Source organism: Macrobrachium rosenbergii, chromosome 10 (genome assembly GCF_040412425.1).
Source record: "Macrobrachium rosenbergii isolate ZJJX-2024 chromosome 10, ASM4041242v1, whole genome shotgun sequence".
Taxonomy (NCBI): Eukaryota; Metazoa; Arthropoda; class Malacostraca; order Decapoda; family Palaemonidae; genus Macrobrachium; species Macrobrachium rosenbergii.
The window spans coordinates 29,378,677-29,405,052 of record NC_089750.1 but is presented as its reverse complement, the minus strand read 5'-3'; the positions used below and the strand labels follow the sequence as shown (position 1 = coordinate 29,405,052).

At 36.6% G+C, this 26,376-nt stretch overlaps 1 protein-coding gene across 27 annotated transcripts in view; it reads left to right on the top strand.

Annotated features, from left to right (window-relative positions):
• ATP8B (ATPase phospholipid transporting 8B) overlaps positions 1–26,376 on the top strand; it is a 620,401-nt gene that overhangs the window by 480,043 nt on the left and 113,982 nt on the right. For all 27 annotated transcript variants that reach the window (XM_067110108.1, XM_067110102.1, XM_067110090.1 and 24 more), the window contains 2 exons: positions 13,813–13,975; positions 24,161–24,270. In XM_067110108.1, coding sequence (XP_066966209.1) covers positions 13,813–13,975; positions 24,161–24,270 — 273 coding nt within the window. The remainder of the gene's footprint in view (positions 1–13,812; positions 13,976–24,160; positions 24,271–26,376) is intronic.

Here is a 26,376-nt window from a genome sequence, read left to right as displayed (position 1 = left end):
ATAGAAATACTGATTGTTTGTATCAAACAAACCATATCCTTAGGTAGCCTTATACTTAATTTTGAAGTGGGAATTATGTACATTGCGCACTTGACAGAAGAGGTGATGATCCTGCCATATTGAGTGGTGAGAAAACCATCTCTGTATGAAAAATATTCCCTACACCTTTCACCTACCATCAGTCTGAATCATCAGATCTGTTTATTATACACTAGCTTATCTTCCTGCTCTTTCCTTGTCACCATTTTCGCTCCCTTTTGACATGATTTTGCTCATCTTTTGTTATATTTACATTCTGTGCTATTTCTTCCTGTCAGTTCTTATCAGTGTTATTTTATCCTAGATTTATGGGGTTATTTGCAAGTTACAAGAGTTACCTTTGCTACTGTACATCTTTTCACATCTAACATGATGATTAACTGTGACTATATAAGAACACCATCCTTTCCTTTTATGTTTAGTTTACAAATTCTCAGTTTTTGTTGTGGATAAAGTGGATATTTGGTTTGTTTAAGAATTTCAATTTTTGTATTAATCTTATCACACTGCACACATCAGAAAATTTGAGATGACAAGCTCAGATGAGTAAGTAGTCAGGCCTTCTTGGCTGGTCATTAATATCATTAATAACATTACTCCTTTCTTTTTGCTACTCATATTTTGGCATCATTGAGAGACAAAGACAATGAATCCCTTGTCAGTACAAATCTTTGGGTTGGTTTCAAATTCTCTTTGTGAAAGACCATCTCCTGCAGTGCCCCTTTGCCTCCTAAAGCTTTCTTTGGGATCAAGAAAGCCTTGGGTTGTTAGAGGCCTACAGTCAACTTGAACTTTCTTAGTTATTTCTTTCCTGATGCTCCATACAGAATAAAGATAGTGTCTCAGTCCATTAAAAAAGATTTCCTGACTAGTTTCATCAACCTTCAAAACATTCATTTCCAAATACCTGTTCACCCCTCATTTTGAAAATTATTTTGCATTGTTTTGAGAGACAAATTTACCAGTTTTGATGCCATTGTCTTAGCCTTTGAGCTTTCACTTGTATCTTGCCTCAGTGGGATGCAGATCTCACATCAAAGAAAATCTGCTCTAAAAGTACATGGCCAGTTGGTTCATCATGGCAGCGGACAAGACCAATTTCTATGCTATGTTTTGGTAGAATCTCTCCTTGTGCATCTCCTTAGGGAATCACATCTGTCAGAAAACTTAAGACCCATTCCTTCCTAGCAGACCCTCTATTAAGGGATAAAAGTTGATAACTTTATTGGCGTCCTCAGAGGCATTGCAATGTTCTGTTGACTCTTTATTTCAGCTATAGGTAAAGTTAACACATGGGCTTCCTTAGAAGAATTTCAATTTCAATTATTGGTTGAGAAAGAAAAGTTTATATGCTCTATAAAGATGTGAAGCTAAAAGAAAATTATGAAGTGGAGGTAAATTGAGATTTAAAATAATACCCTTCAGGTGAACAATCAAACTCTTAGGCTTAATACTATCTCAAATGGGAGTTGAGGATACAGTATTGACAAAAAAAAAAAACCTGATAGAGAATTAGAAGAAAATAACCAAATGTGTTTCTGAAGTTCAAGGTATTGAGAAAGACCATTAGAAAGAACTCCTAATAATGGTAATGAGGAAGACCATTAGAAAGAAACATCCCTTAAAAGAAGGAACAAAGTACTAGTTGACATACACCTGAACTAGAAAAATCATATAGCATGCATGAAGGGTAAATGCAAAAATGCTCTAAATCTAATTGGAAAACTATCTTATACACCTGGGGTACTCGTAGATCAACACTGTTGTTATATAAAGTAACAGCGCTATCAGTAATAGACTACCAAAATCAAATAGTATATAATCAGCATCAGACTTGACATTAGAGAGAACATAGACCATATTCATAATGAAGGATAGAATCTGCATCAGTGCTTTTAAATCCTCCCCAAATACATCCTTACAAGTTGGAAGTGGTTAACCCATCACTGTCTCTACACATGACCTAATAGCTTTGTGAAGTGTAATAAGAATACAAACGAGTTTTTTTTATTTGATCAAAGGAGCATCTTTATAGATAACCTTCCTCTAACATCCCAAGTATGGCTAATTGGCTTAATGAAACAATAAATCCAGTGTTTGTGTAACAAAAAAAATATTTTTCCACCCAGCCCATTAATTATATCTTGCCAGATTATGTGGATGGGAAATCCCAGTCCTTCTAAAATGTGCCCTCCTAGAGTAAAGAAGATTCTATTGCGCATACTCTGCCCTGCTTGAGATGCCTGCTGAACCCTCAGTTTTCTGTGTGATTGTGTTGTGTCAACATTGATGTGCTGGTGTTCTTCCCAGGATTGCTGTTTTGCAGTGTTGGGGAGTGCCTTTATTGTTTTCATTCCTTCTTTCCTTTAATCACACATTTTATCAGGGTATCTTAGTGTTAATGAGTTTTTGGTTTGATAACTGGGATGCAATGCTGTGAATACCTGTAGTGTTTTTACAGTGAACTGAGATTTTTTTTTTATTTCAGTGTTTTCTTCAGTGTTTAATTTAGTTCACCCAGTTTTCACTTTCAGTTGCACTTAGTATTTGATTTATAACTGTTCAGATCCTGTAATATGCCTCGCTGTTGAACTTCTCAGTTTCAGAGGTCCTTTATGCCTCACACCATTGGGCTGTGGAACTGTCTCCCAGAGGACATCATGCAGTTGGAACTTCAGAAGTTCAAGTGAAAATGCAATGCATTACTACCCTAATACTTTTCTTCATTTTAATACATTTTATCTGTTTATCTATTTATTAATTTTCTTTTTCTTTTTTAATAAGTGGAATCTCTTCTTTCTGTATTTCCCTTTACTTCCTCTTACTTCTTCCTAATGAACATCATATTCTTTGGAAGCTTGAATTTCAAGTCAGTGGCCCCTATGGGCTTGTTCCATATGAATAGATTTCATCTACTGAATAATAATAATTAGAATTTTGTATAACTTTTGATGTTGCTTTCTATATATTTACATATTTACCTTTACTTAAGTAACCTGTCGTACTTTATATTTCTCTGCTTTTGTTTGGATTTTGTGATTTTATGAATATTGCATTTTGAGACTGTAGTAACTAACTACAGAGGCATTGCACTTACTTTGGTTGTAATAAAAATACTCAGGATGCTTACTCTCAATAGGCTAGAGGAAAATATAAAATGCATAGAAAAGACAGGAGTTGTACTGACCAAGGATTTTTGGTAAAACATATTATACAGTTGTGTATGAAATTTAAAAATCTCCTTTGCTTTTATTGATTATAAGATGGCATCTAACATCCAAAAACCAATATTTTAGGTCTTGTATCACCATATTCCCACTAAATATGTAAAGTCAGTGGAAAGTATCTATGAATAAAATAGATGCAGAATTAATTTGTTAGTCTTGTTAAGCAAACTTGCAGTATACAGTTCAGTGGTTTGCTATGTGCACTTTTCAATAATGTTTTAATACAAAAAGTTGTTGGAGATGGAATAGAAGGTTTAGATTGAAGTCACAATAGAAACTTGACAGAATCTGAATATGCGATGATTCTCTTTTATCAGCAAAAGCCCACAAGATTTAGAAAGCTTCATTAATAGAATGCATCATGTATATAGAGGGATTAGGACATAGTCTTGCACAGAAGTATGCAATAGTGATAGCTAGTACAGGTTCTTTTTAAATTGAAGTTCAGTGGAATAAACAGTGGGTAGGTTGCATAAAATTTGGAAATTGAAGTAACTGAAATTGCATGCTACTAAAGATATGACGTTAGTCTAGTACTGTAAGGATGTGAAGCTTGGTATGGCTAGCATACTAGATATGAAAGATTTTGTCAACTTAAGAATAAACCTTTAAGAAGAATATTATGAGTCAGGTGACAGGATAGAGTGAGAAGTGATACCTTAAGGGAACTTACAAAAGTTCCAGATGTAGATAATGATGGTGGGCAATAGAGATGGGTTGAATATGTCCTTTACACCCCTTCAAGGGAGAATAGTCCATGATAGTGTCAGCTGGCCTCTTGTAAGCACCAGAAATATTGAAAGTCTCAGACCTATCTGGAGAAGATTGTAGACTCATGGATGTGAAGTTATAGGAAAGACATGAGTGGTGGAATTTCCCATGGACCTTATGTATGCATGGTGATGATGAAAATTTTTGTGAATTTTTGCAAATTTTACTTTTCTTCCAGAACTAGAATTTTTGCTCTCTGGATTATATGTAAAGTCTAAACTTGTACCCATCTGTACCATATATGTATCAGAAAAGTATGCACTTGTTCCTGTGGCAATACAAACCAAAGCTTTACATATGGAGAGTATCTTTTGTGTATAGCTGAATATGGTGGCACTAGTGATTGAGCGAGTTGGGGGTACCAGCAAAGCACCTAGCATGTACGGCATCATCAAATGTGCTGTGTGAGGTGCTAGCATATACTCCTGAACATTGTAGAAACAATACAGAGTATAAGATGCAAGTTGTACTGACAGTTCCCAATCTCCATTAGGTGTAGAATACTGTATTCTGCATTATCATCTATTAAAACAAATTTCCGTATTCTCTACCCAGCAAGGCTTCTGTTTTCACATGTGCATGCAGTCAGTTCTGTCACTAAGGGTATTAAAATTATGCCATTACATAATTTTGTCATTATCAAAAATTCTAGTTTCATCCGCTGAATTATATAGTGTGTGTAAATGTTGAAATATTTTGGATTCCTGTGTATATGGCCTAAACAGAAATGATATTGTAAATCATTTTTGCCAGTGATTATTTAATTTCCCTTAAACCCATTATCTTTAATAAATGGCAAGCTTTATTGAATAATGAATCAGATAACTTGAAACAAGATCAAGCTCATTGTTGGATTGTGGTATGCTTCTTGCAGAAGAGCTTCATATTAAAGTTATTTTACCCCCTTCATATTTTCACTCATTTCATTCTTGGATATTGAATGAATAGCTATGGAGAGTCCAGGTGAACTCAAAGAATATGAATGCCCAAACTTTAGCCAATAGTAAATGTCAAGTTTTGGAAATGAATCCCTTACAGATATCTTTCATGCTCATTATTATTTCCAGTTATTCCAGTTATATTAATAACAAATTTGATTTATTAAATAGTGTCTAAATTGTGTTATTAAAAATAATTCTGGGTAGTCTTTTGAGAATTGAGTATTCTGGTTGATTGGTTGGTTTAAACTGTTTAATAATTATCCCTGTCCACTGCAATAAACATTAGAGATTACTAGTTCTTCAGGAGGACAGAAGTTTCACTACCTTCCAGTGCTAGGATTTACTTAGTTGTTACAAGACAGCACCTCCTCTAGGTTATCCTTTACCTCTCCACTTCCCCATCAGGTCTATTTTTCATGGATACCTGTTTGATGGGCTAGGGGGGAAACCTCTCGGACACGAGGGAAAAAACTCTGGTTCAGGTAATGAATAGTCTCCAAATCAACCATCTTGAAGTCACCCAGTATCAAGAGTGAAAGTGCTACATTGGTTGGTTGTTTTACCAAAGACCTAAGAAGAAACTTTTTTGTTATTTCATCTGCTTACTGCTCTTCAGATTCATCCCATTTTAGCAGTCTATATCCTTCAATGACCACCAGGAATGATCTGTCTGTCTTCATTCTTCCACTCCATGTACATATCTTCCACTTCCCTTACTAGAAAAAGTACGTAATTTCTGATTGAATTCCAGAGGAACACTTTTTGTGTCTACAGTGGAAGATTATAGAAATGCTTTGTCCCAAGTTAATCTTCATCACAGTTTGAATTCTATGAGCTTACCAGAATTGATGGACATGTCAGAAACTTTCTAAATGGGACCTTTAGCTTCTGCTTTTGTTAAATTAAAATGCCATCAACTTTTAGTTTTCTCCAGATACTGGCAGTCCATAGTTTTCTCCTTTTCCTCTGACTTAATTGCAAAGATGTAAATTCCTTAGTTGGCCTGGCAATTCTTTTAGTGCCCTGTGCAGCAAAATCCTCTTTCTGCATCCTTTCAGAGGCTTGGAAAGTTATATCCTTGGCCACCCACTCAACTAAACCCCACTGCTAATGCGTGTTTGTTGCTGTCTGTTATTGTTTCTTCAAGAATAGTTTATTCTTCTACCCAAGAGATATTGCATTATTAGAAGGGCTTGTTCTATACACAATTTCACTCTCAATAAAGTTATTGATAGGCTTTTTTCTGGCCTTTTCTAGATTTCATACACAGTTTACCACTTAATAAAATTAAGTGTATGGCAAGTCAAAGATGCCAGAATACTTACTCCTGCAACCTCAAGGACATCCAACTACAAGTTTACAGTCTTCTATCCAAAATTATAAAAACTGAAAATATTTAAAAACTTTAAATTTTTTTGTGAAGGGTAGTACCCATTTGCCAAAGTCAAGTTGACCTGTGCAGTTGTATTAAAAATAATGAGAATTTTAGCCAGCCTGTTTCATTTACTGTATCCAGTTTTATTGCCTGTAATGTTATCTAATTATTATTGTATCATAAAACATGAACAGTGTTTAATGTAATCCACTGAAAATGCAACTGGCACAATAAACTAGATCATATGACACTCAGGTATATACAGTATAGTGACTACATTTATTTTTATGTATATTTTTTAGTTTTACAAAATATTTTTGTTGGTAATAAAATATGCTAGGGTATTTATGGTGTATGCTTTAGTTCCAGAATCAAAATTTGTAAACCAAAATACAGCTGGCCCCAAGGGTTTTGGATAAGTGATTGTGAACTCATACCTCAAGATATATTTTTTTTCTAAGTCTGGACATGCTTTATGTTGTAAAGTCCTTAAATGTGGCTCATTAGTGCTTTAAACTACAGTTACATATGATAGATGAATTCACTCAGCCTTGTTATGGCTGCTTTCAGATTAGAAAAGCAACTTCTTTCCTACCTCACTTTCTCACTTCTTCCCATTTCCACTATCATTGTTGTCATTGCTTTTAGACCATTATCTTTGCATGGTTTAATGCAATCTTTCGTCATTGAGTAAGTTGACAACATGACTGAAGTGGTAAAGGTAGTCCACTAATTACTATGGGGATCATTAGTTGAAAATATCATAAGTCAGAAGCAGCCTAGCTTATGCTGTACAGTATGATCTATACATGTACAGTAGTCTAGCCTACACTATACTGTGTACTCTATACATATACGGCACTGTACTGTACAGTATTGTTAATTCTTTTAATATTTTATTATTAATACCAGCTAATTCAGGAGGTTCAAGGCAGATTGACTATGATAATACAGTACAAACAGAGAAATTGCATAACACAAACGAATCAGACGTGTACTGTACTCAACAACATTCGGTTCGTCATCAGCATGCTTGAATAGTGTCAGGCTGTTGATGGCTAGGTTGAACTAGTAAATATCAGAAGAGGAGGATGGCAGTGACAAAGCAGCAGGTTCATCTATTTGCTCCTCTTCAGCTGTTAGTTCATGAGATGTAGAGGGTTGAGGCTCAAATGTGTTGGAAGGCATGGTGAAAGGGGATGACACTGGAGTCATTTTCTTAAGGAGGGCATCCATTGTACCTTGCACAGTGAATTTTTTTTGTTCTTCGTAAATGACTTTGTAACATGCAAGAACGTCTTGAAGCCCTCCCTCAACTTAGCAAATCGTCCTAAATTTACATCTATTTTACTAAACAGTTTCATACCATCTTCAATTGAGGCAAATGCCTCTGCCATTTATCTTTGTCATAAACTTTTGCTCTGGACCTTCTTCAATTTCTTCTTCCTCTTCTGCTTTTTGCTCCCTTTTGCAAGCTCAGTTAAATCTTCTGAGTTAACTCTACATCTTTTACATCTATGAGCTCTTGGATATCTTCGTCTTCAAGTTCTAAATCTAAACTTTTCCCAAGTGACACAATTCTTTTTATTAATTTTCACAACAGCTCCATCCTTATCAAAACCTTTAAATGAGTTCACATACACTTGTAACAGGTTTATCCAAATCCCATACATACATCCTTTCTATACCTCCTTCCACGCCCTTTTGATGTTCAGAATGGCACTCAGAACATTGAATCCCTTCCAGAAAGTTCTGAGCTCAGTGTCCTCACAATCTGTAGCCTCAACAGCCTGAGCAAATGTGTTCCGAAGAAAATAGCCCTTCAATGTGGCCATGGTGCCCTGATCCATGGGTTGCATGAGAGAAATTGTGTTTGGTGGCAGAAACACAACTTTTATGTTCTCCTTAATATCTCCAATGCGCAGAGTGGCTGAGAGCACTGTCAAGAATCAGCAGAATTGTGAAGGGGATGTTGTTTTCCCTACCATATTCCTTCACATCTGGAATAAAGCAATGTACAAACCAGTCTTTGAATAGGAGTGCAGTCATCCATGCTTTCTTCTTAAGCCAGTAATGCATAGGAAGTCTGTGTCTGCTGATTCTTGCTAATGCCCTCAGATTTGCAGTGATAAATCATGAATGGCCTGAGTTCATACCCAGCCACATTTCCCCCAAGCCGAAGAGTCAGTCAATCTTTGTATGCCTTAAACCCGGGCATCGTTTTTTTCTCTTTGTGGATGTAGGACCATTCAGGCATCCACTTCCATTACAGCCCTGTTTCGTCAACATTGAAGGCTTGGTCCAGCAAATACCCTTCATCAACAAGGACCTTATGCAATGCATCTTTAAATTAGTGGCTCTTTCAGCATCAGCGCTTGCTGCTTCACCGGTAATTTTCACACTATGAAAATTACGGTGGGTTTTGAAGCACTGGAACCAGCCATGACTTGCTACAGAATCTTTTGTATAAGTTTCATCGTAATTTTTCTTTAGTTCCTTGAAAAGCAAACATGCCTTTGTTTGAATGGTAAAGAGGCTGAGTGCCATACTTTTGTATCTGGTCCTCCATCCATGTGGCCAGTAACTGCTCCATTTCTTCCAAAGGCCCAGATCTCCTCTTTGTTATAATCGTGGAATGAATTGAAGCGGATGCCTTCACAGCATCCATTATCCTTTTCATGTCTTTAATGATGGTGGATACCATTGACTGAGATAGATACTCATCACATGCTATGGCCATGACTGCCTTTCCCGTGGCATGCTGGTTGATAATTTTAATTTTCTGCTCTAAAGTGATGGAATGCCTCTTCTTCATCACACCACCAGCAGGAGATTCACTTGGGTGTTTGGAAGATATGGTGATCTTACACAAATCTGCATTTTAAACAGTTCAAAATGAAAAAAAATCACACTAACACTGACCCAACTTTACTCTGTAGACAGCAAGCATAAATGAGGGCTAGGTCAGGGTGAGAGAATCGCACATCCCAGCCTTTCCGGGCAACGTATCGTACCGTATGCTGTTGCCTGAGCCCATCACATGAGATTTAAAATTTTTGTCGTATCGGTAGCGTCATTGTAACATCGAAAATATTGTAACCGTTATCACCATTGTAACTTTGAAATATCGGAACTCGAACTATCGTAACTCAGCGACTACCTGTAGTCATCTATGTAGAATAACAGTCTGCTTGATATTAGCGCATGAAAACATTAAACAAATCACTGCCTTTTTCCCTAGGTACCCCCTCCTCTCTGTGTACGTGCATATATCTCTTGTAGATCAAAGGTTCATTCTGATGGATGTAATTGAGTGACATAAGACTTGTCTGCTCCGAGGGGGCTCTCCCACCACTTATTGCAGAGACGTCATAATCTTTTTTTGCTGATGGAAAATATGGTCACCCTCTTCAAACCAAAGTGTAGGGCTAGCTAAGATAGAGGTTTGTATGAATGAAATATCAAATTTATATTTTAATCATTAGGATTTCTAATGGCATTACTCTTTCAAGGCATAGGGTTACCAGGTTCAAGGTATTTTGTTATCTAAAAAATGCATAATGTGACACTTATTTTGCTTTTATTTCGACGCTGGTATGTAGAATGTTTGGTGGTAACTCATTTCAGAGGTAAAAACAAGGAAGAAGATGGACTGAGTCTCTGTAATGAAATTTTCTTTGCATAACTGTAATTGAAAAGAAATGACTTAAAGAAAGTTTTTAACTAATTCTTCAACACTGAATGATGAACTAAAAGTACATTATCTCTAGTAACACTGAAATCTAATAAATGGGTTAATAGTTCTCCTTTTAGAAGTCCTGTCCTTTTATGAGTCTTAGTAGTGCAGGCTGCAGATCCTTACTCTGAATTTTCCAAGACTGGTTAAAATTAAAGAAATATTCTTTCATACAAATTATCTCTGTTTTATGTGTATTGCATCCATCCAAAAACTACTCTCATTTTTTAATCTTAATATGAGCTTGATTGACTAACTTGAAGTAATGAGAATTCCAGCTGAACCATGTACGTTAGATTGTATAAACTCAGAATTTTAATGATAGACTTTCAACACAATCAGGAAGTTTTAATGAGATTTATTGCATTAGGTACAGTATTTGTATTCTTGTTTTGGATAATGTTAGGGTGCAAAAGCAGGATAACGTTCAAGCAGTCATATTTCCTGAGAAGGATCAAAGAAAGAACACTACAGTATTCTGCATATTGCTGACCCTAGATTTGATTGTCATTCCACAAAAATTCAGGACTTTTAAATGATGAAATTATCCTGGATGTCCAGGTAACCATGTTTCTTTACATTGATTTTATGTTCATAAGAGATAGAGGTTCATATCACCACCTGAAAGAAGCCCTGAATGTCTGATCAAGTAAATCAAATGAGACCAGTAAGTATGCAGAATGTTTTACTGTTCTCTGTTCCCCATAAAGGACTGTGACTAGAATTTTTTTTATCCTATGCCAAATAGCAAGGTTGCTTGCAAGTAACAAGAAAAAGAATCCCTGGTTGTAGAGTTGATAACTATTGCACTGCCATGGATAAACCGGAGCTACAATAATATGAAAATCTCTTATGTTTAACATCAATTTATATAGTATTCTCAAGCTTAAAAATGACAAATACCAGTCATATCACTTAGGTTCATAACTTTTTAATCTTGTGGTATATGAACACAAGATGTTACAAAGAGAATAAGACAAAATTTTAGCTAATGTTACTCTACCTTAATGAAAATGAAATAAATACAGTAAAGGTAATATCCTTGAAATTGATGCCTTTATTAGTATTGTAACTGAAGTACACAGAATGCTGAATTCATTGCTACAAATATATGGCAATAAAATATATCAGTTGACAGGTACCTTCATTGCTTCTCTAGTGGAGAAAGGGATAAAACCAAGTGCAGCATCCAAAACACAAAACATCCACTTAAATCTGCAGATGGAGATGTAGACCTTTGTTTCTTCAATACATGTGCCATACATTGTGCAGTTACTGTTGTATATTAACTGGCTAAAGTTTTATTTTTTTACTCTGGAGAAGATGGAGTTGCTGAAAGGTTTAAGGGTAAAAGTTTTGAAATACGTAGAAGTCCTAATTGTTTGCACTACAAAGGCAAACTGGTATAGAATAAATAGTGGAATGTTCTAGATCTGAGTAATGTATTAAATTTTTTGTTTCTCACTTTGGTGTAAAGAATTTCATATTTACTTCTTGCTACAGACAGTTTTACTTTCTGTATGTTTGGACACTAGATTTATGTTTGTCCAGGGCCTTCCTTTCAATATAAGTTATAATGAGTATTTAATTATATTTTAAAAACTTGTTTTGTAAATACAGTTAGTTACCATGTAAAGAAGAGTTTGCTGTGACCTGAACATCCCATTTCATTACCTTTAGCTTGAATTGTTCAGTACAAAGTTTTCTATATATATATATATTTTTTTTTACTTTACTGTTAGTCTACTGTGTTATGATTGGGATATATTTTGGTGTTTATTGTAGGAAATAGACTGAGAAGAATTTAGACTTTTTGTGTGAGAATACAGTAGGTCATTTTATTCAGTGGTAGAGAACTTGATAGTTAGTTAATATAGCCCTCATTTGGCAAGGCCAACTACATTATATCCCATTTATATCCTTCTCTATTAGGTTGTGCAAACTTAACAACTCTAAATGGCCAGTTGTTTCAGTGACAGCATAAAGCACTGTTAGTTTATTTATGCCAGTTTAATTTTCCATTTTCTTTTAAATATGGACTTCGTTTTTTCATAAAAAAATTCTTTCAGTTAAGATGCCAGAACATAGGTATCATGCCTTTTGTGTGGTTATTGTTTGTAGCGATTATTGTGAAGTATAATACACAATTATTACTTGTTTTGGTGCCACCAGTTTATAATGTTAATCCAAACAAACCTATAGTGCCCATTTCACTGTTTATTTGTTCTAGATCAAACTGGCCTAATCCCAGCATTCACTCTCCTTTTACCAATATCTGTCTTCCTTGTGGAAGGGTGCTTAACAGTACTACAGGTTTTTTGTAGTTCCTTTGGTCACCAGCAGTGTTGCCTTCTTCCTTTTATTATTTTTGTTTGTTCCTGCAGTCTTCCCCCCCCCCAGCTGGGAAAGACATACTTAGTTTCTTGATTATTTCTTCCTATTTTTACCATATATTTAAGAGTAAATTTTTTTCTCAGCTCTTTGAGTTGAGAGATATGACTCCATGGTTTACTTGAAATGCTATGTGGTATTATGAAAATGGTAATGGAACTGTCTGTTCATACTTGATATAAAAACAAATCCTTCAAGTCAGCCCTCTGAGAGCAATGGGACTCAGTTGTTCAGTTAAAATATTTTATGGTAATAATAATACGTATTAATATTATGAAAGGGGATAAATGTGTTACCTGATTCTGAATCGTAAAGCTTTAAAGTCTGAGTGTATTATGTTTAGTATTGTGTTCTAATGCCTATTTATGTTAGCTTTCTGACTAACAGCTACTTACATTCTATGAAACAGTAATAGAATTCATAGGAGCACATTTTAGTTGATCGTAGAAATGGTAAATGATATCTCAAAAGTTTTTGGGAAGTCTTTAAAAAAGTCTTTCACTTGTAAGAGATGAGGGGAAAATGTAAGAATACCAAGTTCTGTAATTGTAGTACTGCATATTGATATATAACTATATTTCTAGATGGGCCAATAGAGTACAGTATACAGTAATATATAAAGTGAATAGATTGCTTGGTATTGGAAGTTGTTTTAGTAAAGCTAGAATATTTTAAAGTATCTTTACTAACCTGTATCCTGTAGGAAACTTATTTTGAAATATATATTTATACAAAAATGTGCTTATAACTTTGAATGTTTGTATTTGACATTGTCAAATATGGTAATGTAACAGTGTAATGCCTCAGCTGATTGATTTGAGGCTTTTGTAAAATACCAGTTTGTTCATGCTACATTATAAGATTAGTCTGTGCAATATACCATCTACATAGAGATAAATTTTTATGTGAAAAAATAATGGCTCACTTTGTTTAGAAAAGGGTGTCTATAGTAACCAAAAGAAAGAAACCAGTTTCACTAGCTTGAAAGTCTGTTCTTGTAGATAATTTACTATTCTTTATTACTATCTTCATCTTATCTCCATAACTAGATTTATAATTGCATGATTTAGGATCTATGCATGCATACTAACAGGGGTCACTTATTATTAATGTCTTGCATAGTTAACCAAGTTTCCATTAGCATTTTAATTTGAAGTTTTCATTCATTAGAAAGTTACTTTAAGAATTAATGTAGTGGTATTGCTAAATTTTAACAGAATTAGATATGCAATGTTGATTTTATCTTGACTTACCATTATTTCATATGTTATAGTCAAGTACAGTATATACCTGTAATATGAAAAGCACTAATTCATTTATTATTTATTTCAGTATACGCGTCCTGTAGATTTGTCTCGTAATCCATATCACGAGTCAAATTTTAAATTCTATGACCAGTCTTTAGTGGATGCACTAGATGGGGGAGATCCAGACTGTGAGGCTTTCTTTAGGTTACTGTCTCTCTGTCATACTGTAATGCCTGAGGAATCCAGAGGTGAGTTAAAATTGTGTAGACTCTGCAGTCTTTTATATATATGATACTGTACTCACTATTCATGTTTTTCATATAACACCAGCATTGGGTTGTTACATGATCAACAAAAACAGGTTTTGACATAAGAAAAACCTATTTTTGTAGTCGCTGTTCAGTCCTCAAAGATTAACCTTCCATGGGTCTGTCAGAGCTCCATGGTGACCAAATTAATATCAGAGAATTCTCTTTTAGTTGGTCTTGTGGCCAGGTATTGTGTCATAATGATAAACACTATGACACGTGATGATGAAGTGTGCAATGGACTCAAAGATAAGAGGGCTCTTTCCCATATCTTACAGCGAAGCTGTACCTAGGTTCTTTCCGTTGTCAAACCTGCTAGAAGAGGAAGTGATTGTTGCGCATGCACAATCCACCATATTGTTGATAAACAGACTGGCAAGAGACCAGGACGCCATTACTTTCTGTTGGTCAATGCAGGATGATCCCTCACCCAAATCCCATGCCTTTTCATTAGGGAGATGGATGGGGTTTGAGGACTCAACAGCAACTACCAAAAATAGGTTTTTCTTACATCAAAACCTGTTTTTTGATAGCACAGTCACTTGTTTCGTCCTCAAGGAGCTTTAAAAAGAGATTGACAGGTGACAAAATGGCTTAAGCTCTCAAATTTTAATCCCAACAACCCAAAGAAAATACATTTCTGGTCCCAGCTCAAGCCACAAGTTCCAAGCCCGTTCTTTATTCCAAATACCCCTTAAGTTTTGGTAACAAAGAACAAGAAACTAAACACAAACTTATGATTTAGGATATAGTTCTACAGTGACTTGCCTAAGAATGCTTGGTTTGGTTGCAGTATTGTCACACCTTCCTCCAGCGATAGTTAGCATACCCACCCATCAGGAAGATCTCTGGTTTTCTGCTGTAGCGCCTATGGGGTGAGAACTAACCATACCACCTACTGATACATAGTGTAGGTGAATTTGTTTGAGCTCGTAGCAATAATGTTTCAAGAATATTGTCTCTGATGACCACCCTGTACATTCGGAGACTTCTTCAAAAGAGTCATTTCTGAAGAAGGCCAACGACATACTTACTTTCCTAATATCACATGATCTGGGAAAGGAGTGTGTATTTGCCTTTTTAATGAGGGACACTAAAATCATTCTCAGCCCTTGGAAAGAGAGTGGTTTGTTTGTCCGAGGGTGTAGGAAAATCGGACCGTCTTGGGTGTCTACCGTGACCACTAGGTAAACCTTAAGTACTTGAACGAGGTACAGTATAATGTCTTGTCTGCTAAATTGAGTTTTCTTATCAAAATAGGTTTCCTCCTTAAAGGATTCTCATTTTTGGCCAGGAATGATGGGCCAGGGGCCAATAATAACTGATGGTCAGCTGTTTGCGTGATGTATCGTCCTCGTCTAAGAGAGCCCAGTTCACTAAAATGAGCTTCTGATGCTAGAGCCTTTTGCATCATGTGAGTTGTGGTTGCATTAGGTCTGCTGAATTGAGGGGTTGACAAAAGTCTAAGCACCTTATTCGAGGACCAAGTACTTGGAAGCCTTTTGGGAGCAGGTCTCTGTAGTGCAAAAGACTGGAGAAGGGAAGTGACAGTTTCTATACCAGAGTCAATACTGAATCCATAAAGCAAGGTATATAAGAAAATTTAAAAGTGTTTCCATAGAGATCTCAACTGGGCTTTCAGCATGGATATAATCTAACCATATCTTCTATACGGACTGTTATTGTTGGGTAGGTTAAAAAGTTAAGTATGTATACCCTAGTTTAACCAGACCACTGAGCTGATTAACAGCTCTCCTAGGGCTGGCCCGAAAGATTAGATTTATTTTACGTAGCTAAGAACCAATTGGTTACCTAGCAAAGGGACCTATAGCTTATTGTGGAATCCGAACCACATTATAACGAGAAATGAATTTCTATCACCAGAAATAAATTCCTCTAATTCTTCATTGGCTGACCGGAGAATCGAACGCGGGACCAGCAGAGTGCTAGCTGAGAATGATACCCATTCATCCAATGAGGAACTGTCGGGTAGGTGATGTCCATAGTTTTTGCACTGTGTACCTAGCAGAGTTGGGTGAGTAATTTTCACAGTGGACAGTATTAAAAAAATCCACATGTGAAGGTCTTGGATCAGAAAGGAGGATGTGTAGATGACTTTCCCTCCCACTGTCTGGGATAGAACAGCGGACGGTAGTGGAATTGATCTCTTGAGCTGCTGTTGGAGTAATAGGAACCAATGCCTGTTTGGCCAATTTGGGGCTATTAAGTAAGCTGTTCCTTTGAAGGTAAGATGCTCGCTCAAAACATTCGAAATCTGGGACAATGGAAAAAAAAGGTATATTGTCTTCCATTTGTTCCAGTCTTGTAGGAAGGCATCTCTTGCTGTTGCTTGATTGTCCAAGTTCGGAGACACATATACTGGAAGTTTGTGATTCTCGTATGTGGCAAACGGGTCCACTTCCGGTTGGCTATTGTTTGAAAAGAGTGGTTGTCCAACATCCACTCTGCTGAGGCTGTCATTTTCCTTGACAGAGAGTTTGCTATTACATTGAGAGACCCTGTGAGGTGAATGGCAGACAAGTGCCACTTCCTTGCTTGCGCCATCCGAGGGATGGCGAGCGTTACCATATTGAGAGGAGGTGAACAAAATGTGCATCTCTTTTGGAGGTTTGAGTTTTTTGAGAGACAAAAAAGACAGCCATCAGCCTCAGAGCAGCTGACCACCTCCCTGCTGCTTGATGATCCTCCCAGTGTCCTCCCCAACCTGTCAGCGAGGCATCTGTATGTATTGTCACTCGTACAGACGGAGTCAGGGTGACCTGTTGTGAGACTCCTTCCAGGTCCAAGGCCAAAGTGTCTCCGCAACTTATTGATTCTTTTGATGAGGTTGGTCACATCTTTTTTCTTGCATGTGATAGCCAGAATTTGTTCACATTTTTTAGTTAGTTTGAGTATCGGATCTATTACTGATGCAAACTGCAGCAGGCCCATTGTGCATTCTAATTGCTGTCTGGAAACTCTGGGCTGTGCAAGGAATGTTTTGAGGTCTTCCTTTATTCTGTTTTATGCGTTGATGGGGAGAAACAACTGGCCATGAAGAGTATCCCAGCACAGTCCCAGCCACTGAAAACATCTGCTGGGTGTGAGGCAGGATTTTTCAAATTTATTAGAAAACCTTTCGACTGGAATCTGTTGACCACCGCTCTTAGATTTCTCAAATACAATATTCTTGTGGGTCCCCAGATTAACCAATCGTCTAGGTAGGCTGTTAGTTGTATTCCTTCTTGTCTGATTTCTCAAACAACTACTGTTGCTAATTTTGTAAATATTCTTGGGGTAGTGTTTAGCCCAAAGGGCATGACTTCGAACCAGTACGTATCCCTCCCTATCCAGAACCCTAAGAAGGGGCAGAAGGGAACGGTGATAGGGACTTGCCAGTATGCGTCTTTCAGATCTATAGAAGCTGTCCAGGTCCCTTATGGAATGATTGAACGTACTTGGGCAGTGGTGATCATTTGAAACTTTTGTCAAACAGTGTTCTTTTTCAGTGTTGATAGGTCAAGGACCACTCTTCGTTTGGAGGAATCCTTTTTGGGGACACTAAAGAGATGTGCTTGATGGCAAATATACGCATGTTTCTCTATGGCTCCCTTTAACAGGGCCTTCTGCACATAATCTCCAGAGAGGGATCTGGTTTTTGGAGGAACCCCTTTAAAGGAAGGGGGGGGGGGTGTTGATAAGACCATTTCCACCCCAACCCATTGAAAATAATGCTGTGTTCCCAAGGAGAAGACTTCCACTGCCTGTGGAGTTGTCGAAGCCAACCCCTGACCATACAATTCCAGTTGGGATCCACTTCTTCCTCTGCCTTTGCCCTTGATTGGCATTCCAGTTGTTGCTTTTCCTATTCCCCTATAGGATTGTCTTTGGACCCTTTGAAAAGAATGTCCTAGCTGTTGTTGTTGTCCTTTTGTAAGGAGTTGTCCCTTCTGATCACCTACCTGTTTTTGAGGAAAACTTTTGGGGGCGACTTAAGGCTTATATGATTTTTGGTCATAGCGAGCCTTTTTTTTTTTGGTTAGGTAAAGAGAAGTTTTGGTTTTTGTTTCCTGAATTCACCATTTCCAAGTAGAGCATACACTGTACAGTGCTGTTGGTAGGCTTGCTCATTAAGTTGAGCCACAGCAGACTCCTCAGACAGGTCCTCACAGAAGGGGTTAGACTAATAATGAAGTCACATTGGGAATTGACTTGGAGCCCTCTTAATGTTTCCATTCATGCTTTTATGTGCCATTCTAGAAAGTCATGGAGTGCTTCCCATAGGATTCTCATAAAGACTTTTGGCCACAACAGCAAAAATTGTTCTGGAATCTTCTGGGGGCCTTTTGTTGGCAACTTCCAGCAATGTGGCAGAAGTTATAATACTAAGGTGGATCCCAGCTTGAAATTCTGCCAAGGCTGTCCTCTCGAGATTCTTCTCACAGGGGTCCCAAACTGTTGAGTAGCTATATCTAGAGGGAGCTTTTTCCTTTCAAAAGGGAGTTGAAGCATTGCCCATTCCTTGGTGGAATTATTCGAGACTAGGATGGGCGTGGCAAATGACTTTAATTCTGCCATTGTCTCTTGTTTTCTGGTCACTGCAAAATTCTGAGAATCTGCCTTCACACGATTAATTATTTTAAAAGTGAAAGGACAAAAGGCTGGGGCTACTCAGCGGGCAATTTGGGTCTTGTCCAAAATAGTAGTAGAGGTCCATTTTTTGTTGACCTGGTCAAGTGTTTCTTCTATAGCTTTTAATGCTATAGACACAGGTAGGAGAACCATATCCTTTAGTGGTTTCTCTGTCTGCTGAAGGTGGTACCAGGTGCCATTCTGTATTAGGGAATGCTAGCCTGTCTCTAAATTCTACATGTACTGTACATCTTCGATCATGGTTTTGCTCTCATTGATTAGATACGTAACATCTGGAGAGAAAATGCACATTGAGGCATCTCGCCAAGGGTTATCAGTATCATCAGGGGAGAATATTGGAGCCCCTTTTATCTTTTGATCTGAAGTTTTATAGTCCAAGCTGGCCATTTTGTTGTTTCCAGTCTGAATCCTAACATCAGACCTTGTTTGGGCAGAATTTGTATCCACTCTCATTTTTTAGTTACAGGATGAAGTATTCTTACACTTTGGGGTGTACAGCACTAACCTAATTTCCTTTTTTGAGTTATGTATCATGTCCCTTATATATTGCCATTCTGTGGCAAGGACATCTTTGATGTTACTCATAATTTCCTTACAGAATTAATCAAATGTCGCAAAGTGTGTACAGTATCCCTTTTGGGGGAGCTTGCGCAATCTGACTGAGCTTCAGCAACTGAAGTGTAACTGCCTGCTAGTCATTTCAGTCAGGGTTAGGTGGATGCTAGTATCCCTTTTTGGGGAAAGATCCTCTTCAGCATCTCAAGGCTGCATGGGGTATAGATTTCCTTCTGGAAAGTTTTTCCCATGTATAGCTGAAATTCGTGTCCCTGAGCCTTCCGGGTTCAGCAAGGTTGTTTCAGTGGCAGTGTCCACTTCATGACCACTAATAGGGATGGCAACCCCAAATAACAATTCCTCCACTTCCTTAGTGGGGTTAACCTGGGAGGTACTGGGGACTGATGTTTCCAGGTTTTGGCCCAAACATAGATCGTTTTTGAAAAAGGTTAATTATCTGCTGCTGGAGTTCTGCCGGAAAGATATAATATCTCCCTTCCTCACCCCTACTGAACCCTAGGACCCATTGAGACAGCTTAAAATGAGTTGTTACGCCCTTAAAACTTGCTACCAGGAGTATACTACAAATTTCACACATGTGGTGACCAACCAAATTTTCCTTGTTTTTTGCAAGGACTATCATGGCAGATGGTATGGGCCATACCCACTGGTAAAAAGCGAACCAAGCAATTTGCTGCAGAGCACTAACCTGAGGGTCCTGCATAATGGCAGCCCTGTAGTGATATAAAACAAGTTTTTATTAGAAACTAGATAGTACTAATTGTCTGTAATCCTTATATAGATAGTATATTCGAATATATACATGCTAACTTGATTACAAGCATGTAGCTGTAATATATTTTATTTACTAAATTCTTGTGTGTTGAATATCTATATTATCTTAAACACAGTAAGATTTAGGTTAATTTTGACACCAGTGTATACTGTACATTTATTACTATACACAGTAAGTGCTTTTTCAAGGGCTGTGTCAAATTTAATTTTTGAGTGTCACTCCATTCAGGTTAACTGCTGTAAACTAATTGATTTATTTAAAACGGCTACTGTTTTTTATGGCTTATGTTAATGCTTCTAGCATAATTTACATCTAGACTGAGAATAGAGGATTACTTAAAGGGTTCTCACTTAGCCTATCCTAGGCCACTGCCTAGTCTAGGCTTATTTGAATCATACATAAGGATATAAACTATACAGGAAAAAAGCCCCTTATAATCTAGTTTACTGCTTTATCTGGCCAAGTTTACATTTTTATCTGATATTAGGCCACTGCTTTATTTAATCAAAACTACTGTTTAGGCTGATAACAGGATATTCCCTAAAGGTATTCCTATTAAATCTAGTTGGGACACTGCCTGGTCTAGGCTTGTATCACCTTTAACCCTTAAGGGACTGCATAATTTATCAATGTGCAGCACCCCAGACCGGGGAAACTTTGAGGTCAGCAAAATAAAAAAAAAAATCACATCAGTGGAGAAAGTGACACATACATTCACATTGTATAAATAAAAAATTCTAAAAAATTTTCCCTACCTTCCATGAGAAGTTGAAAATGACTATTTACAATCCCTTGGGGGGCCTCATTTACAAGACAATTTAAATTTTACCAACTTATATATGTTTTTTTCTAATAAATAAGTTATTTGGATTTTGTAAAATTATTATTACTGCTCACACAATATCAAAACAAATAAGAAATAAAAGCAGTAAGAATTTTTTTGCATATTTGTTGTAAAATATTCATGTAAATTTACGAGAAGGAAGATTCAGTAACTTTTTTTAATTACATTTACAACCGACATACTATTGTAAAAGACAAAAACAAAAAACAACAGCAACCCCTTCGTATATTTACAAGCATATTTACAAAAAGACTCGTGAGAGAGAGAGATGCAGTACCTTCCCCCTTGAAGTCACAAGAATTACTGATACTGGCCTAATTCTCACGTCTGTATAAAAGTTGCCATTAGTGAATTTATAGCATATAGAAGTATTGGCACTTTGTTTCGAATCATTATTACCATACCAGTGGTGCGTAATTCTGCTTCACACTCAAGCTCAATCCGTCCACCTCCCCAAACCTTTTCTACTTCACACTGAAGCTCAATCCGTCCACTAAGGGTTAAGGATAGAGGCTACATAAGACCCCACTATATGTAGCCTTACAAACAGGCTACCGAGCCGTAAAACTAGGTTACATTTAATCTGGCCTAGGTTATTGTTTATATCTAATCCCAGGCTATTTGCTCTAAACTACCGCTTAGGCCAATGATAGGATATTTCTTAAAATGTTTACACTTAACCTAGTATAGGGTATTGCCTGATACAGATTATTTAGATTGCTCTGAAATTTATAGGCTATATAAAACAGAAACTCACTAATATGTAGCCTTATAGCTAGGTTACTATTTTGTCCAGCCCAGGTTGGTGTTTTATCTAATCCCAGGCTACCTTGTCTAAGATACTACTGAGGCCAGTAATAAGATATTTCTTAAAATGTTTTCACTTAACCTATTTTAGGGTATTGCCTATGTACAACACAGATTCACTAGCATGTAACGTTATAACTAGGCTACCATTTCATGTAGCCCAGATTGTTGTTTTTATTTAACCCCAGGCTACCTGGTCTAAGGTACTAGTTATGCCATGAAAGGATCTTTCTTAAAGGGTTCTTAATCTAATCTAGACTATTGCCTAATCTTGGTTATTTAATTCACACTTAAAGTTATGGGTTATATAAAAAAATATTTACCTTCACATGTAGCCTCAACTCTAAGCTACCATTTCATCTAGCCAGGGTTAATGTTTCATCTAGTCCTAGGCTACCTGGTCTAAGCTAACACTTAATCCAATGACGGGATGTTTTGTAAAGGGTTATCACTTAACCTAATTTAAGTTACTGCCTAATGCAGATTATTTAGATCATTCTAAAGTGTATATGCTATATAAAAAAGAAAAATTTTACTAATAGGTAGTCTTATAGCTAGGCTACCATTATATCTTGCTCAGATTATTGCTATTGTCTAATCCTAGAGTCCTTGGTAATTTAGGTTAATACCTAATCCGGGTTATTTAGTTGACACTTAAGGGTATGTAGTCATAGGTTATATGCTACAGACAACATCCTCTATTTCTCAGTCTGATCTAGGCTACTGCCTAGATTATAGTAGACCATGTAATCTGAAAAGATTTTCCATATTAATGATAAATTGTGAAACATTTCTTTTAGTTAAAACATCTAATTAAAATGACAAATTTTTAAAACAATTTGCACGTTTTACAACTTAACAATTTGCAATTACAACTTAATGCCAGCCATGTGTTAGCAAGAAAAGCTGGGTTTTCAGCTTTCACACAAATTAACTACAGATTACAAAGTTTAAAACTGTAACTGGGACTTAAAACTAAACATTGAACTTGCTTCTTTTGGCTTTCCTCCTGTAGGTGTTTCCATAATTGTTGAAATTTGGAGTGCTGATGATAAATGAATATGTTCCAAATGGACCAATGAAAGGTAATAGTGTCCGGGTCTCTTGCCAGTCTGTTTGTCGACAGTATGGCAGATTGTGCATGTACAATAATCACTTCCTCTTCTAGCAGTTTTGACGAAGGAAAGAACCTAGGTACAGCTTCGCTGTAGGATAAGAGAAAGAGCCCTCTTATCTTTGAGTCCGTTACATACTCTATCACGTGTCATAGTGTTTATCATTACAACACAATACCTAGACCATCTAAAAGAATTATTTGTTATTAGTTTGGTCATCATGGAGCTCTGACAGACCCATGGAAGGTAACTCTTTGAGGACGAAACAAACGACTATGCTATAAAAAATTCATTATTTCTATATGCAGCTTATTTTGTACTGATTTGTTTGTACGACCTTGTATAGCTGTGTGTAGCTAAGCGCAAAGTGATGACGTAGTTACCGATCGCTGCTATACGTAAAGCTAATCATTAAAATTAGATTACATGTAGTATGCTCACAGGTGGTTTACTAGTTGAAGGGACTTTAATGTTACATTTTCAATAACTGCTAGAAAAAATCATGATTAAAAGACTAACAATCCAGCTGCCCAATGTGCTTCATCAACCCTTACCCCGTATCCCCAACTACCCTGACATCCTGTACACCATCTTAACTTGCCCTTCTAATGATAAACGGTTATTTTGAAAATTCACCTCACCAACAAATGAAGCATTAAAATGTATATGTTTATAGAACAATTTTTGCTCAGAATGACTCTTTCATTTCTCAAAATATTTGCATAAACTTGTGTTACACGCTGTATATTATATATTATATATATTTTCGTGCATTTTAGTATATTAAGACTTGCTTTCCAAATTTTCAAAAATTACCCATCAAAATCCACAAAACCACATGGTCGTTCAAAGTTGCTCCTGATTGGATATGAAATATAAACAAATAAAAAATGCGCTGAAGTCTCCTCAAATTTTCTTTGGCGCAGTCGAGGTTTCTGTACAGCATATAATCAAGGCCACCGAAAGTGCCTGTCCTATATCGTTGCCAAACGCACGATTATGGCTAACCTTAACCTTAAATCAAATCAAAACTACTGAGGCTAGATGGCTGCAGTTTAGCATGTTTGATGATTGGAGGGTGGATGATCAACATACCAATTTGCAACCCTCTAGCCACAGCAGTTTTTAAGATCTGAGGGTGGACATAAAAAGTGCGAACGAACAGACAAAGCTGGTGGAATAGTTTTCTTTTACAGATAACTAAAAGGGTGCTAAATTAGAAAGGTCGCACTGTATCAGGAAATTATATGGTTTGTTGAATGATTTTGTATGTAAAGTTGGCATTTCTTTAGAAGTAATATTTTACTGATTAAGGTCCTTTATTACATAATGACATTTAATATTATTTTTAACAGGGAAATTGGAATATCAAGCCCAGTCTCCAGATGAAGGTGCCTTAGTATCTGCAGCAAGAAACTTTGGCTTTGTTTTCAAATCACGCACACCAAATAGTATTACTATTTTTGTAAGTAATAAACTAGGTGGTTGGATCCTTTGTTTTCCTGAATTTATCATGCTACTGTAAATATTTTTATGAGAAGACAAAATGTGATTTTAAGCATTTTTCATATTTTCACTGGTCAATAAATTTTTATATTGACTCCTGTTATGTGGTACTATTCCTCTGTACAAATTCCTTGTAGGGGTACCATCTACAGTGTGTAGGTGGATGCACAAAATTCACTGAGGCTGCTTTGGCTTTGATCTTTTGCTGCCATTTATTTTTTTTCTCTTCTCATATAAATGTGCAGCTCTTCAGCTGTGTCTTGCTTCAGTTAAATCCTCATTTGTTAGAGTTTATCAGTATTGCAGAGTGGACATCTTGAACTACTTTGGAAAATTAAAATATTCATGGAAATAAATGTGATACAATCAAGCTTCATCATTCATGCTGCCAGTCACTGTAAACTTATAATTTTTTTTACCCTTCTCGTAAAGAAAACCATATTCACTGTGGTTTTAACAATAAACAGATAACAATAGCTTAAGTCAAACTGCTTAGATTCTGTGTGATGCTGAAAATATTGCATTATAATATTTATGCACACTTACCAGTACTACTGATAAAAGACTTCTTAACTGATTATGGTTTTCCAAGTACCAAAAAAATGTTTAATATGTACAGCTGGACAATTGAGCCAATCAAAGTAGTGTTCATAGTAGCACCCTGTTTGTTTTTGCAATTATGTTACAAAGCAGTTGACTGCTGGTGTAAAAAGTTTTTGGTTTACTCGCAAACCTTTTACTTAAAATTAGACCAATTTTGTGATCAACAGTTTTCCTGACACTTCACCCCATTTTAGAGAAAATGTTGAGGCTTGTAACACTGCACATGCTCCTTTGGATCCTTGGGTGTTCAGCAACTGACTGCTTCACCCTGTATGACAGCAACTCCATTCCTTGCTCACTGTAATCCCAAAACTTTTCTTATGCATATTCCATGATTGCACAATTCATATAAATAAAACCTACAATCCATTTACCTCATTCCTTTCTTTCATCTATTAACCTACATCTTATTTCACTAAAGCAGTAAACAGAATTTTTTTGGAAATTCTAGTTTCCTAGGTAGAAGATCCATATTCACTGACTAGAGGGTTTTTCATGTCATTGAAGTATGGATTGTAAAAAGGTTATTGTATATAGTTTATGACATTCATTTAAAAGCTTACAATGCCTTTGATTCAGGTAGTGGTTAGTTTTCCTTGTAACCATTGTTTGTGAGTGATTTAGGTATCTTGGGTTCTTTGGTTAGTAAGCACTAACTACTTAGGAGCGGTAAACTAGTTAGTTTATTTTTTCATAAACCAATATCCACTCAGTTTTTTATTAATTTTAGGGGTTTCATTTTTCAGAAGCCAGTATCCATTCAGTTTTTACTATTTTAGTAAGGTTTATGTTTTCTTTCTTTATGCCCAGTTTTTGGTTTGTTTCTGTCTTGATGTTTATATGAATTATCACTATGATTTTCCCTGTTTAGCAGTACAGGCAGTCCCCGGTTTACGACGGTTCCGGCTTACGACGTTCCGAGGTTACGACGCTTTTCAAATATATTCATCAGAAATTATTTCCCGGCTTACGACGCATGTTCCGGGGTTACGACGCATCGTACGCCGATCCGACGGAAGAAATATGGCCCCAAAACGGCAGAATAATCATAATTTGAAGGTTTTTTTGATGTAAAACTCAATAATAATGCAGTTTACATCGTTTTCAATGCACCCAGAGCATTAAAAGTAAGGTTTTCTTATGATTTTTGACGATTTTCGACGATTTTCCGGCTTACGACGATTTTCGGGTTACGACGCGGCGCAAGAACGGAACCCCCGTCGTAAACCGGGGACCGCCTGTATTTCTTTTTTTTCTGCATCAGGTAACCTGTTCACACTCTATGCATTTGTAGACTTGGACACATGTCCATACTGTATTACTGCCAAAGAAAAAGTTGCAAATGTCAGTAGGTGAGTGAAGGGTATACTCCCACTCAACCTCCCTTCATGTCCAGTTAACTACCTTATTACTGCACTAAGTTCAGCAACTACTCCATTTGGAAAATTATAAATTACTTTTA